Source organism: Pyrus communis, chromosome 6, assembly GCF_963583255.1.
Source record: "Pyrus communis chromosome 6, drPyrComm1.1, whole genome shotgun sequence".
In the NCBI taxonomy this organism is placed as follows: domain Eukaryota; kingdom Viridiplantae; phylum Streptophyta; class Magnoliopsida; order Rosales; family Rosaceae; genus Pyrus; species Pyrus communis.
In genome coordinates this window covers 27628938-27642491 of record NC_084808.1, presented here as the reverse complement: position 1 = coordinate 27642491, position 13554 = coordinate 27628938, and the positions used below count along the sequence as shown (strand labels likewise).

The window sequence follows — 13554 nt, the reverse complement described above, 5'->3', positions numbered from 1 at the left end:
CCGAGCCATGTAAAGTGCTTTCCTAATTATTGGCCTTCTCTGGTTATAAAATATCGTGGTAGTCCATGTGAAACATCCAATTATCCGTGATCCATCTCTCTCTCTCTCTGTGCCCGGATCTTTGTCAACCTATACAGTCTCGTACCTTTCTTCATTAGAGATATTCATCTCTTGGGGTCGCACCAATTTTGAGGAATAGACTCGCTGCATGCATACCACTAGGGGAACCCTAAACTCTGTTCATAGACTGCATTTATATATAGTACAGTTGATTGATCCTGTTTTTTTTTTTTGGTATTTTTTTTTCTTTTTCCGTTATTATATCTTGTATTTTAAGTTCTTAAAAGAAACGAAATATAGGTTTGTTTTTATCATTTGTCGTTTTTAGTTGATATCACTGCTGCTGCATATATAGCAGTTAGTTGTCAGTAAATTATTTAAAACAAATACCATATCCAATGAAAGATACCTACAAATTAGATAATCAAATGTTACTTAACTTTATATCTTTATTGTAACATTTAGGGTAGGGCGCCAGCCTCTACTTATGATCAGTAATTGAATGTGCTAGAACATCCAGTCTGACCTAGCTATAGCTCTGCTCTGGTTTGTGATTTGTTCTGCAAGTGAAGATTTTGAGGTGGTGAAATGTCTTTGAGAGGTTTCAAAAGTAAAGGAGAATACGTGGGGTCTCGTCGGGACAAAGTTCTAGCTTCGTCATGGCACTATCGGTAGTTATTCACTAATTAGCAAGTTAAGTTTCACCATGTTCACGAAGAAGCATATGAGTGTAGTCAAGTTTATTAAAACAATGTGTTCTCCCATCCAAGTTCGAATTAATCTCTATCATTTGTAAACTTTGAAAGAGAAATCCATGCTAAGGAAGATTGATAAATTACAATCAAACTAATTAATTAGGATCCAGAACCTTGCAATAGAAATAATATAACAAAAAGTAAATAACTAGAAGGATCTTCAGTTGTATAAATATGTTCTTGTGGGTCCACCTAGGTTTTAGCTGCTAACCAAATCAGGTTGAACACTAGCTTGCTAGCAGTACCCAGTATGGGCCTCAGATGTAGTTCCGATAGTTAACAATGTGATTTCTTATCTGCAAAAACAACTAGCGGTAGTGTAGATGGTTGCAGTCCAGCTTAACCTTTTACATAAACATAATATATTATATACATCTATATATGTATATAGATACGTCTGTGCGTGTGTGTGTGTGCAGGTTTAGTCTGCAACAAACTAGGGTTAGCTATATATATAGCTAGGGCTAGGGCTGCTCTTTTTGGTGTCTTCTATCTTCGACTATCTGTCTCTTATGTAGCTCCTGGTGCCCCACCCTCCTCCCTACTAAATTACCAATCTTCATCAGTCACTTCAAGTTGCACTTTTAAGCACCTGAACCCCTAATCGCCTTCAATCTTCAGCCTCAGCAGTTGGCCGAAAAATAGGTTGCTCTATCCACATATTTAAGCCAGCTGATTCTTCCTCCATACTCACACCATAGCTAGGGTTAGCGCTGCAGTAAAGTGTTCTGTGTTCTTCATGGCCCTGTGGCTTTCATTTAACGAGATTCTCAATCAATCCGGAATTTAAGAGACAATATGCACCCACCATGATTATTTAATTGGTTTCAGGTTCAAATTTTTTCTAAAGTCATCAGTCCATGTCTCAGATTGCACAAGTCTTATTTGTTTTTCTCTTAAAATCAATGTGATAACATTCTATATATTAGGTCAAAATTAAAGAATCCGCATTTTTATATTATTTCAAAGTCGCTTATCCTACAAACATATAAATTATTGCGGACAAATATATATCTATCTATATATATAATTAGTAAATATTTCAACACAATGGTAGGGTAATGTTTTCACATGGGAAAAGTTATAACTTTCGAGAGAGAGCAGAGTGACTGTGGAAGAAATTTAAGTTTGAGTAGAAAAAAGTACTGTACTTGCGTTAGGATGCTTTGTATTATTGAATTTGAAAATGTGTGATATTTTCATACAGTAATTTATCCATGTAATGTGGAAAATAAGGTTAGATGGACTTTTATACTTGACAAGAAATGTTACAGTGGAATTTAATTGATCACCGTAAACAAATATAGAGGTGTCAATACATAGCTCTAGTGACCAAAAAATTATTGTGGAGTGGATTGCACAGACAAACGAGAAGAGTAAATCCCTAAACAGCTTTCGCATGAACAAAACTACAAACAACACCAATATAAATCTACTCCACAACACGATAGATGCAACGAATCCAAATTGGTGACAACACCGGTCATCGCTCAAAATAGCGAAGCCACATAAAACTATATCAAAAAGATTGTAATTGGTTATTTGTTTCATGAGAAAATTAAATATCTAGGAATTATACTGAAGTAAAAATATTCCGCCACAAAAGGACTTGGATCAAATCTAACGACTGTCAAAGAAAATTGGGAAGTCTTTGGATTGTGTATCTAAGGACTTAAGTGGTATAGTGTTCAATACTTGCCACGCCCATAACCTTGCCCATAACCTTCCTGGTAGTGATGTTGTTCATTTTATGCATAGTAAGTATTTTCAACTATGACCATTTTTCTTAAGATATGTGTTAACACATGACTAATGTACCCAAGATCGGGGAAATACCAAAAAACAAGACTAATGTTCTCCGAGTTACATGCAATCAACTGATCATACATGGATATATGCTAAAAGTGGGGATCTGGATTATGCTTTGGAGTTTGGAGGGGTATAGTTTAAGAGACAAGAAATGTGATTGTTTCTGGTGAGGGAAGTTGCAGCCAAAAACAAGGTGGAATTGCGAGTTTCTCAACAGGTCATATTGCCCCCTAGATTGCAAGCATGGTGTGACACTGTGACCACATATGACCCAGAAACCAGAAGACCCTAATTTTTGGGGTGGATCAGAGATGACACACCACACCAAGAAATCTAGAGAGAGAAACAGCCACCCTAATTTCCTTTGGTCAAATCGCTGAAACCATATAAATTAAATGCTCTAGGAAAAGGCAATGGAAGGAAGCAAAAGAAAAAGAAAGCTAAAGGAAAGGAAATTGATTGGCATGCAAAATGAACACGAAACGTTAAAAGGGGGTTGGCAACTTTCAGTTCAAATCTAACTTGTTGTCCCACAATCCATTTTTCTAGTTCCCCTTTTCAGACTTTTGGTGTGGAGTATACACACTCAGATTTTCAATGTTGAAATCCTTCAACAAGTTACAACAACATTTTCTTAATTTCCACTCGAAGCCAAAGTTGCTGAGGGTGTCGATGAGCTCAAAAGCTGTCCCAGTCCCCCCCCCCCCCTGTAGAAAAATACCAAAAAACCTCTCACTCATCTCCTTCCTCTGTCTCATGACCCCATTTGTCAGCTTGTAAAGTCTCTCTCTTTCTCTCTGTCCGTTCTGGGTGGCGTGTCAAGGCAGGGACCCTAATAATAATGCTTCAGACTATCGCTCACTCAACAAAAAAACAAAAACCCAAAAAAAGAAGAGAAAAAAAGAAGTATTTTAATTAATATTAGAAGCCATGTTGAAATCGATTGATCGAAGGAGTCCCTGCGTAGCTCCTGCTCCAATTCAATCCTTCTTCCTGATTCACGTGCAGCGATCCGTCTCTACGACCACCACCACCACCACTACCTCCACCGCCTCCTGGTCCCACAGGCGCCCCAATGCAAGTGTAGTTGGTGGACTCCGCCGGTGCCACTCCGTAGTTTACATTTGGGTTGCCGTATGAAGGAGTGCCAGTAGTGTTGTTGCTAAGAACATGTCCAACGTAATAGTCATTGACTTGATGATGAGGGAAATGGGAAGAAGAAGGGAAGGACATGGGCCGCGACGGAGACGGATATAAGTAGGGTTGAGGCGGTTGTACTTGTACGCCTCCCTGCGGTGCCGGTACCGGTGGTGGCGGTATAAGGGTGTTTGATGAAGAACCAGAAAAAATTCTTGGTGGGAATCTGAGAGGTAATGTTGGATCAACACCACCATTGTTGTTGCCTGCAGCAGCCGGATGATGATACCCTCCTTGGGGAATCGGATGGCAGCATCTATAATAATATCAAACCCAGCACACAAATCAAATCACACTGAATAAATTAGTATATAACCAACTATTTTATTTACTTTTATACAAAAACATATTTTATACCAAAATAATCTGACGAAGATTCGATCTTTAAGTGCGGAGGGAGAGGACACTGCCTTGCATTACCAACTAATTTGTTAAAAGAAAAGGAAGAGAAATTAAAGCATAAAATTACATACCCTAGGTGAGGAGGAGGGGCGGCTAGGTTATCGTTATTGAAAACCAACTGACGAGCCCGGTTTAGTTGTTCTGTCTCCCTTTCTGATGACCATTCCAACACACAAATCAAATCACAAATTAATAAATATTATATATATAGCTACGAATCCAGAACCAAAAATAAATAAATAAATAATAAGCAGATGAACCTTAAATGACCAAGCAAGCATATCAGCAAAAGAAAACAAACGATCAAATCAAATCACAAACTTTCTTTTCCTCAAAGATAATGAAATGACCGAAGACACTTCATGGCTGGAATCTTTGATGTCAATATAAAATTTAAAGAAAACTAATGAAAAATATTTAAAAATTTTAAGTTTTAACGATAAGGGCAAAATAAAAGATAAAATGAATAATACCAATATTGACTTTTTAGTGTAAAAATATGATTTTTCATTAAAATGAACAGTATTATAATCTTTGCGTTAAAATTCTCTATAATTTATGCTTCGCTGAAAAGCTGCTTTTGAATTTCTAGTAAAAATTGAATTTATTAAGAGAAACGAGGAGAGAGTACCTTGACGGTGGCGGTTCATGTGTCCCCCGAGGGCCTGAGATTTGCAGAACTTGAGGGAGCAAAACCTACACTCGTAGACCTTCCCGCTCTCGTCTTTTCCATCTTTTGTACTGCTTTTCTTTTTTCTGTAGCTGCCTGCAACTATGTGAAACCCCCAATCAACAAACAAAACAAAAGCAACTTCGATAAGACACAACCTAATCAGTTCAAACCCTACCTAATTTATTAATTAACCAACAATCACCATGAATAAATTTTAAGCTCATCAATTAATTCAAGCCCATAATCTAGTTTTTTTTTTTTTTGGGGGGGGGGGGGGGGGGGGGGTGGGTGGCGGGACTTGAAGAGAAAAACAAAACAAGAAAAATGCACCCTTAGACAATAATACAAATTTAAGGGTTATTTGGTTTTGCCTTGGTTTAGTTTGGGGAATTGAAGTAGGATATCAGAAAATTGAATAGTACCGGAGGAGCTGTCGTCGGCAACTTGTTTGCCATCCCTGCCGAAATGATCCTCAGGCAAGTTGTTGAGGTCTAGTGGGTTTCCTTCGTCAGGTCGCCTGCAAATCCATAAATATATAAAAGATTCTTATAAAAAAACCAATAATAGTACTGCTGTTTAACTTTAAAAATGATATATATACACACACAAAGTAGTAGTATAGAAAAAAGGGCAGGAGGAAAATTAAAGGGAAGGGGAAGAGAAGCAAGCAGCAGGTGAGAAAAGTGTGGGGGAAGACCTACATGGTACCGACAGAGAAAGACAGAAATGAAAATGTGAATGTGAGGCGAAGAAGTGTATATATATATATATATATATATATATATATCTCTCTCTCGCAGATGGGAAGACGGATAACTAAAGCTTTTAGAAAATTATAAGACTTTCAGTTTGAGACAGCAATATAGAGGCTAGTTGAGTGATGGTGGAAGAAAAAGAGCTTTGAAAGTTCTCTATCAGTTTCTCTGCCAAACCCCTTTGGACTCATCTATATCTTCTCTCTCTCTCTCTCTCTCGTAATAAAATTATAATAAAAATGAAAGCACAAAGCTAGCTGAGACAGTAGTACTGGGTCTCGTGACTTAAAAAAGGAGGAGGTACTGTGGCGGAATGGAGATAGGAGAGAGGGCATTAGGCTTTAGGGTATCGTCTAAGTATCATTTGGTTAGGTTGAGACTTGAGAAGTGTTAAAGTCCCACGTCGGTGGTGGAAAAAGAAATCAAGGGGTTTAAATATGATTACCCCACTCTAACTAATACTGAGGTTTTTTGTGGTAAAATCTCACACATGACGGATTGGGCAAGTGGTAAAGTTAGGAACAGTATCGGTGTCGTTAGAGTGGGGCGGGCCTGGCAATCCAAAAATGCCAACATGGTATCAGAGCCCACGGTTGCGGGCCCGTGCAAGCCAACGAGCTTGTGAGCAAGCCAATGAGCTTGTCACCACCGGGAAGGAAGCAAGTCTGAGCTCTTAATATAGAAACTATCCGCTGAGTTACCTTTAAGTTTCAATTACCAATGTGGATCTCCACGTGTGAACCACTAAATGAGGTTACAAGTCTGAACTCTTAATATAGAGACTACCGCTGAGTTACCACCGGGAAGGAAATAAGTCTGAGCTCTTAATATAGAGACGACCGTTGAGTTTCAATTACCAATGTGGATCTCCACGTGTGAACCACTAAATGAGGTTACACATTAGGGGAAGTGTTAAAGTCCCACATCGATGGTGGGGGCCGAGCTTGTGTGCAAGCCAATGAGCTTGTCACCACCGGGAAGGAAACAAGTTGGAGCTCTTAATATAGAGACGACCGCTAAGTTTCAATTGAAAACAAGTGGGCCCAACGTGAGCCGACCTCTGAGTTTCAATTACCGATGTGGATCTCCACGTGTGAACCACTAAATGAGGTTACACGTAATGGGGAGTGTCAAAGTCCCACATCAGTGGTGGGAAAGGAAACCAAGGGGTTTAAATATGATTAACTCCATTCTAACTAATAATGAGGTCTTTTGTGGTAAAATCCCACACGAGCTTGTGTGCAAGCCAATGAGCTTGTCACCACCGGGAAGGAAACAAGTGGAAACTTTTAATATAGAGACAACAACTGAGTTACCTCTGAGTTTCAATTACCAAAGTGGATCTCCACGTGTGAACCACTAAATAAGGTTACACATAAGGGGGAGTGTTAAAGTCCCACATCGATGGTGAGGGTCGAGCTTGTGTGCAAGCTAATGAGCTTGTCACCACTGGGAAGGGAACAAGTTGGAGCTCTTAATATAGAGACGATCGCTGAGTTCCAATTGAAAACAAGTGGGCCCAACGTGAGCCGACCTCTGAATTTCAATTACCGATGTGGATCTCCATGTGTGAACCTCTAAATGAGGTTACACGTAATAGGGAGTGTTAAAGTCCTACATCGGTGGTGGGAAAGGAAATCAAGGGGTTTAAATATGATTACCCCCACTCTAACTAATACTGAGGTCTTTTGTGGTAAAACCCCACACGAGCTTGTGTGCAAGCCAATGAGCTTGTCACCATCGGGAAGGAAACAAATGGGAGCTCTTAACATAGAGACGACTGCTGAGTTACCTCTGAGTTTCAATTACAATGTGGATCTCCACGTGTGAACCACTAAATGAGGTTACACAAAAGGGGGAGTGTTAAAGTTCCACATCGATGGTGGGGGCCGAGCTTGTGTGCAAGCCAATGAGCTTGTCACCATCGGGAAGGAAGCAAGTCGGAGCTCTTAATATAGAGACGACCGCTGAGTTCCAATAACCGATGTGGATCTCCACGTGTGAACCACTAAATGAGGTTACATGTAAGGGAGAGTGTTAAAGTCCTACATCGGTGGTGGGAAAGGAAACCAAGGGGTTTAAACTGAGGTCTTTTGTAGTAAAACCCCACACGAGCTTGTGTGCAAGCCAATGAGCTTGTCACCACCAAGAAGGAAACAAGTGGAAGCTCTTAATATAGGGACGATTGCTGAGTTCCAATTAAAAACAAGTGGGCCCAATGTGAGCTGACCTCTGAGTTTCAATTACCAATGTGGATCTCCATGTGCGAACCAATAAATGAGGTTATACGTGAGGTGGAGTGTTAAAGTCCCACATCGATGGTGGGAAAGGAAACCAAGGGGTTTAAATATGATTACCCCACTCTAACTAATACCGAGGCATTTTGTGGTAAAATTCCACACCTGACAAATTGGGCAGGTGGTAAAGTTGGGAACAGTATTAGTGTCGTTAGAGTGAGGCGGGCCTGGCAATCCAAAAATTCCAACAAGAAGGACGAGGCTCTTAAGTAGTTCCTTCACTCTTAAATGTGCCCTTCTGCTATTTGTCTCTCCACATATTCCTTTGGTTTATGTTTACAAACATACCTTAACCCTAATAAAAACATACCTAAACTTTAATACAAACACACTTGGTACTACGGTCTAGTGGTATTTCTTCACTTGTAAATGAAAGGTTATAGGTTTAATTCTCACCGAATGTGAATTTGAACCACATTATTGCTAGCTCATTGTGACGCTAAGCCTACCCCCACCCCATTAGTGTAGATAATATCATGTGTTCAAAAAATAAAAAGAAAATAAATAAACCAACTCAATTGTATAATAGAATTTTATTAAATTAATTAAAAAATTACACCTAGCCTAGCCAAGAGGGTTATAAATCTAAAATATTCACTAATCTATGCTATAATAGGCTTTCTATAGTACACATTTAGGAGAGTCTTTTTGTGTGCTCAGAACATGAAGTAGTTGCCACATATTATCATGATTGGTGGAAATTTTTTTTTTTTTCAAGTGTCTTCCCAATAGTATAATTACATGTGGTGTCTCACCCTATGTTCCGTGTACACTGAAAAATCTCTCTTTATTTAGATACAATGGTAGTTGAATTTTTCTACAAATGGTAGACTTCGAGGCCCATTCAGTTTTCATTTTTAAAACTTGAAAACAATTATCAATACGAGTTTTTTTTTTTTTTTTTGGAAAGCTAAAAAACAGTTATAAAACATGTTTTCAATTAATAAAAATGTATAATATATACATAAACTAAAAATTAAAAATGAAATCGTTATCAAATGTTCGCTTAATTTATGAGTGTTATGCATATGTCATTTATTTTTCAAAGTTTAAAACTTTTTAATTTCTATTATCTTGTCCTTATATAACGAATGATATTCCTGTAGATCTACAAGACCAAGACCATTTTACTTTATTTACCAACAAAAACATAGAAGACCATTTAACCTAATATAATCATAAATTTGCAATTATTGTTATTTTACCATATACTCACTGCAGATCAAATAGTTAAGCAAGCTAGCCTACAAGTGCACATCTTCTACCTACATAAGTACCTGATCAGCAGAATGTTCGTCATATGTATCAGTTAATTAATTAACATGAAGAGCATCATAGAGATTATATGGTCCACTTGTAGCTAATTAAATCCCTCTCCTGGGGGCATATATATGTATATATCTTTGGACTGCGATGGATCATGGAAGTGTTACTTTCAGTGTCTGATTAATGTCAGTATTTTTATGATCCAAGTAGGGATGGGCACAACTCCACCCAATGTCTTGTTTTATTCTTTAAAAGTATCTAGTTTGGTTGATCATCTTCTTTTTCGAGCAACGTGGAAACACAAAAGAAACTAAAGCTGGTAATGTTCATACAATTTAGACAAATGATCTACTTAAAGCCTAACTAAAACTGAACGAGATCCACTTAGACTTAATTACGTGCATGCAGTCTAACAAACTAAACGATGATCACAAGAAGATGAGCTTAATGACAATGTATAATCTAATTAATCAAGTTTCAACCTTTTTAACGAAAGTAGGATAGTGCTTTTAGTACTGATTTTTCGAAACTTCCTCCACCCCCCGTGCAAGCGAATGCATATATAAGTAAAAATAATTTGAACTGCCGATAGCTAAAAGAGAAGTATGAAGATCGTTGCCCTTAACCTGTTTATTATCATCTAACGATGAAAGTTTTAGAGAAATGAAATTAAATTGGATCCACTTGCATGCATGCAGTGTAATTATTGAAACGATTACAAAATAATCCGTGATATTCCAAGTGTAGAAAAAATTATAAATTATATGACGGAGAGTGTAGATAGCTAAAGAGAAGTATGAAAACAGCCACCATAATATACCGACTTTAGTGTGTGTGTGTGTGTGTGTGTAATGAATTATATGTATGTATATTATGGGTTACATATATACATACATATACACTCAAGTGGGTTCATGGAGCACACTAGGCCGTGTAGGTCTTGACTTGAGGGGGATCGATCATTTGGACTGGTAATACAAATTTGTAAAGTCCGGCCATACAAGCATGCATCGGCCGTGCATCCAAATACTGCAAAATTATATCCATAATTACATAAGGTGGTCCTGCATGCACTCGCCGCTCTGCCAAACATCAAACATCCTCTTTCATTTTCTAAAAACCTAGGAAAATGGATATTCATCGTGATTTCCAGTCAAACATAGTCAAAGAATAGCAAATGCATCAACAAATTTCAGAAGGGGATATCTGCAACTCCTGCTTATTTGTCATGGCCATTTATTATAATTTTTTATATTCATTTTTGGGGCTGGTGGCCTGAATATAATGAATATTGACCATCAAAAACCAAATTATTAATTGAAAAAACAAAATTTGGCACAAAAATAAAGGAAAGCAGTTTCTTTTAAAAAGTTAGGGAAACTGTGAAAGTCAACATTGAAAAGTGCTTTTGGGTTTAATTTATGGGGATGATATTCACACACCTCATTTTACTGCTCTCACATCATTCTAATTTTCGGCCTTTAGATCAAATGAATTAACGAATATCAAATGATAGGAATTAACAAGAGATGTGAAATAAGTAAAAAATAATGTGTGGATAGCACATCCTTAATTTATTCGCTCTGATTTCTGGATGGTATCTCATCACACGGAGGCCCATACTGGCCCGTTGGATACTTCAAGCCCAATAAGTTAACTTTTGGTTATTAATATTAGGCCCAAATGGCCCATGAAACTTGATCTGTAAACAACATTCACACTTTAAACGGTGTTACAATTTGATACCTATATCCATTTGCATCTCCTTTTTTTTCAATCAAATAGTAACATGTGACGAGAACATTGTTCCCTTTAAAAGGTCATTCTCGTCATTTACTCGATTATAATCTCGATACAATAACTTATCGAGAAAATGAGAAATTTTGAGAGGTATGATATCCACACATCCCTTTTTACTTCTCTCATATCCTTTTTGGTTTTCGGCTGTCGGATCGGATAAATTGAAGAAGAGTAACGGACAAAAATTAACAACTAATTTTGATCTCTATTAAGGGAAAATTTAACTCAAGGACTGAGCTCCTTGGTTTTGTGTTTGTATTAGTTGCGATAAATGATGGGTATTGAGTATTTCTATGGCACGTCTTGAGTTCAATTCTCAATGCTGAAGAATTACACAATAGGAGATAGAAAATGCTAAAATACTTTTGTAAGTCTTCTTAGCCCGGGAGCGCTCATTGCTAACCCAAATTGCTCCACCATTATTTGTTTAATGGCTGTCACCCCTCTCCATCGCCATTCTAAGGTTGGCAATTTTTTTTCCTTTTATCTTTTGTGATTTTGGAAGTTTTGAAACTTTTTGAAATGGGTTTTTGGTTGTGGAGCTATAAAGTTGATTGCTTTGCTTTTGTTATGAGATTTTTGTGCATTTTTTTCGGGTTTGTTTTGAAATCGGGTTTTCTTGAGTTTGTTTCTTTGAGCTACAAAGTTGTTTGCTTAGGAGTTATATTTGGATTTTATATGTGAATTTTTAATTGGGGTTTTGTGAAATTAATCGAGTTACATTGGGTTATGCTTTATGAATCGTTTTCAGGTAAAACGAATGGTGGTTAGCACGTATCAGGCTGCTAGTGGAGCTGGTGCTGCTGCCGTGAGAGAGCTTGAGCTGCAAACTAAGGAGGTTTCTTATTTGCTTCATCACTCTCATGATTTTGGTTGTCTTTTTTTTTCTTTTTTTTTTTTTCTTTTTTTCGGTTTCCGTTTTAAGTAATGTAATTTAATTTCTATACAAAGGTCCTGGAAGGGAAGCCGCCGACCACTAAGATATTCTCGCGGCAGGTCGGTCTATTTGTTGTGAATTATTCAAGTTTGTTGTGGAAATTAAATTTTTTTTTCCATGATGCATCATTGAACCGTACGCTTGCCTTTGCGTGTTGCAGTATGCGTTTAATTTGTTTTCGCACAACTCGGCAGTTCTTTCAAATGGATACAATGAAGAGGAAATGAAACTAGTCAAGGAGACAAGAAAAATATGGGTTAATTTCTTTACGATTTTCATCAGTCAGAGTAATTTAATTGGAAAGCAGCTTGTAAGTTTGGAGATTCTAATAACATAGGTGTATGTATCATTTATTCGTTGTCCATTTCCTCAGAGTGACAATGATGTCAAGGTAACTGCCACATGTATACGAGTTCCTGTCACGCGGGCACATGCTGAGAGTATAAATCTTCAGTTTGAGAACCAACTTGATGAATTTCTGCTGAATTTTCTGACGGTCTTATGAATTTCTACTTATTTACTTCTTTTTTTTCACGTTCTCCTTAGAGTTCTAAATCTGTTCACTGTCCAGGACACAGCAAGGGAAATTCTGAAGAGATCGCCTGGACTGGTGGTTATTGATGACCGGACAGCGAATAACTTCCCTACACCATTGGAGGTGTCAAACAAAGACGATGTTGCAGCAAGCAGAATCCGCCGTGATGTGTCCCAAGAGGGGAACTATGGGTAAGGGTAACGGTACAAAATGCTATCTTTCTAACTGTATATATTTCGACAAGCCACTACTGGCATTTTTCTACGCAGGTTGGATATCTTTGTCTGCGGTGATCAAATACGCGAGGGAGCTGCACTTAATGTTGTTCAGATTGCCGAGATGTTGATATAGTTAAAATTCAAGGGCGACATGTTTCTATATAAATCTATTTGAGAGGTGAGATGAAGTGATTTGAGTTGATTCTGTTTTAGTCTTCAGATGTAGGCAGAAGTTGAAATCGAGCAAATTAAGGCAGTTTCATTGTTTATTTTTGTAAAATAAGATATTAGCAGCCGATCTTACTTAGTGGGATACGACTTTGTTATCGTAGAATAAGATATTAGGCTTATCAATAATTCATTTTCAAGGGGGAATTTTGTTATAATGATCTTGTACTTTAAGAGAATATTTCACTCTCTTGCTTTTTTTTTTTTTTTGGGACAAAACTATTTTCTAAACCTCTATAATGTAGAGAAAGAGAGATTTGAACACGGATGCAAGAATCAAACACACTGCTCAAGCCAACAGGCCCAACCGATGTCCGCGTTCTCTTGCTTTCTCAGGCACATAGAATTGGTGATGCTCCAAAGTAGGTAATTGACTCCTTTCGGAGCAGGTACCAACTTTCCAAAAAGTACCCTAAAAAAATTCTAATACTTTTAGACATCCTCACTCTGTCAAGTATATGCTCTCAACCTTGCCCGCCAAGGGTACCCTTCATGGGAGGTATTTGTCCATCTCACATTTGAGATTCTTGAAAGTTATTGGCCAAAACTTCTCCTTGGGGCTGACCTTAGGATTGGTCCAAAACTTCCAGAAGGTTCTTGGCCGTATTGTTCAATTCATCAT

General features: G+C 37.8%; 2 protein-coding genes across 3 annotated transcripts; one reads left to right on the top strand and one right to left on the bottom strand.

The window, feature by feature from the left end:
- Positions 1–3099: 3099 nt before the first annotated feature.
- Positions 3100–5978, bottom strand: LOC137738439 (zinc finger protein JAGGED-like). 2 transcript variants are annotated; one of them, XM_068478073.1, is made up of 5 exons: positions 5598–5978; positions 5319–5413; positions 4855–4995; positions 4295–4376; positions 3100–4077 (listed from the first exon to the last, which is right to left on the bottom strand). In XM_068478073.1, coding segments are annotated over exons 1-5 (852 nt in total). In that variant the 5' UTR covers positions 5600–5978; the 3' UTR covers positions 3100–3545. The 2 variants fall into 2 exon arrangements, with proteins under 2 accessions (XP_068334174.1, XP_068334175.1); XM_068478074.1 differs by having other exon boundaries at positions 4855–4989.
- Positions 5979–11087: 5109 nt separating this feature from the next.
- On the top strand, positions 11088–13071 carry LOC137736360 (uncharacterized). The gene is made up of 8 exons (XM_068475641.1): positions 11088–11104; positions 11396–11477; positions 11766–11852; positions 11966–12010; positions 12112–12207; positions 12325–12447; positions 12523–12677; positions 12756–13071. The coding sequence occupies exons 1-8, from the start codon at positions 11088–11090 to the stop codon at positions 12835–12837; spliced, it is 687 nt and encodes a 228-aa protein (XP_068331742.1). The 3' UTR covers positions 12838–13071.
- Positions 13072–13554: the final 483 nt, after the last annotated feature.

Bases quoted from the DNA above. Each gene is read 5' to 3' on its own strand.
- LOC137738439 (XM_068478073.1), bottom strand. The intron at 4,996-5,318 runs GTACTATTCAAT...GGTTTCACATAG, and splicing joins TGCCGACGACAGCTCCTCCG to TTGCAGGCAGCTACAGAAAA. The intron at 4,377-4,854 runs GTACTCTCTCCT...AATGGTCATCAG, and splicing joins CATGAACCGCCACCGTCAAG to AAAGGGAGACAGAACAACTA.
- LOC137736360 (XM_068475641.1), top strand. The intron at 12,011-12,111 runs GTCGGTCTATTT...TGCGTGTTGCAG, and splicing joins CTAAGATATTCTCGCGGCAG to TATGCGTTTAATTTGTTTTC. The intron at 12,678-12,755 runs GTAAGGGTAACG...TTTTCTACGCAG, and splicing joins TCCCAAGAGGGGAACTATGG to GTTGGATATCTTTGTCTGCG.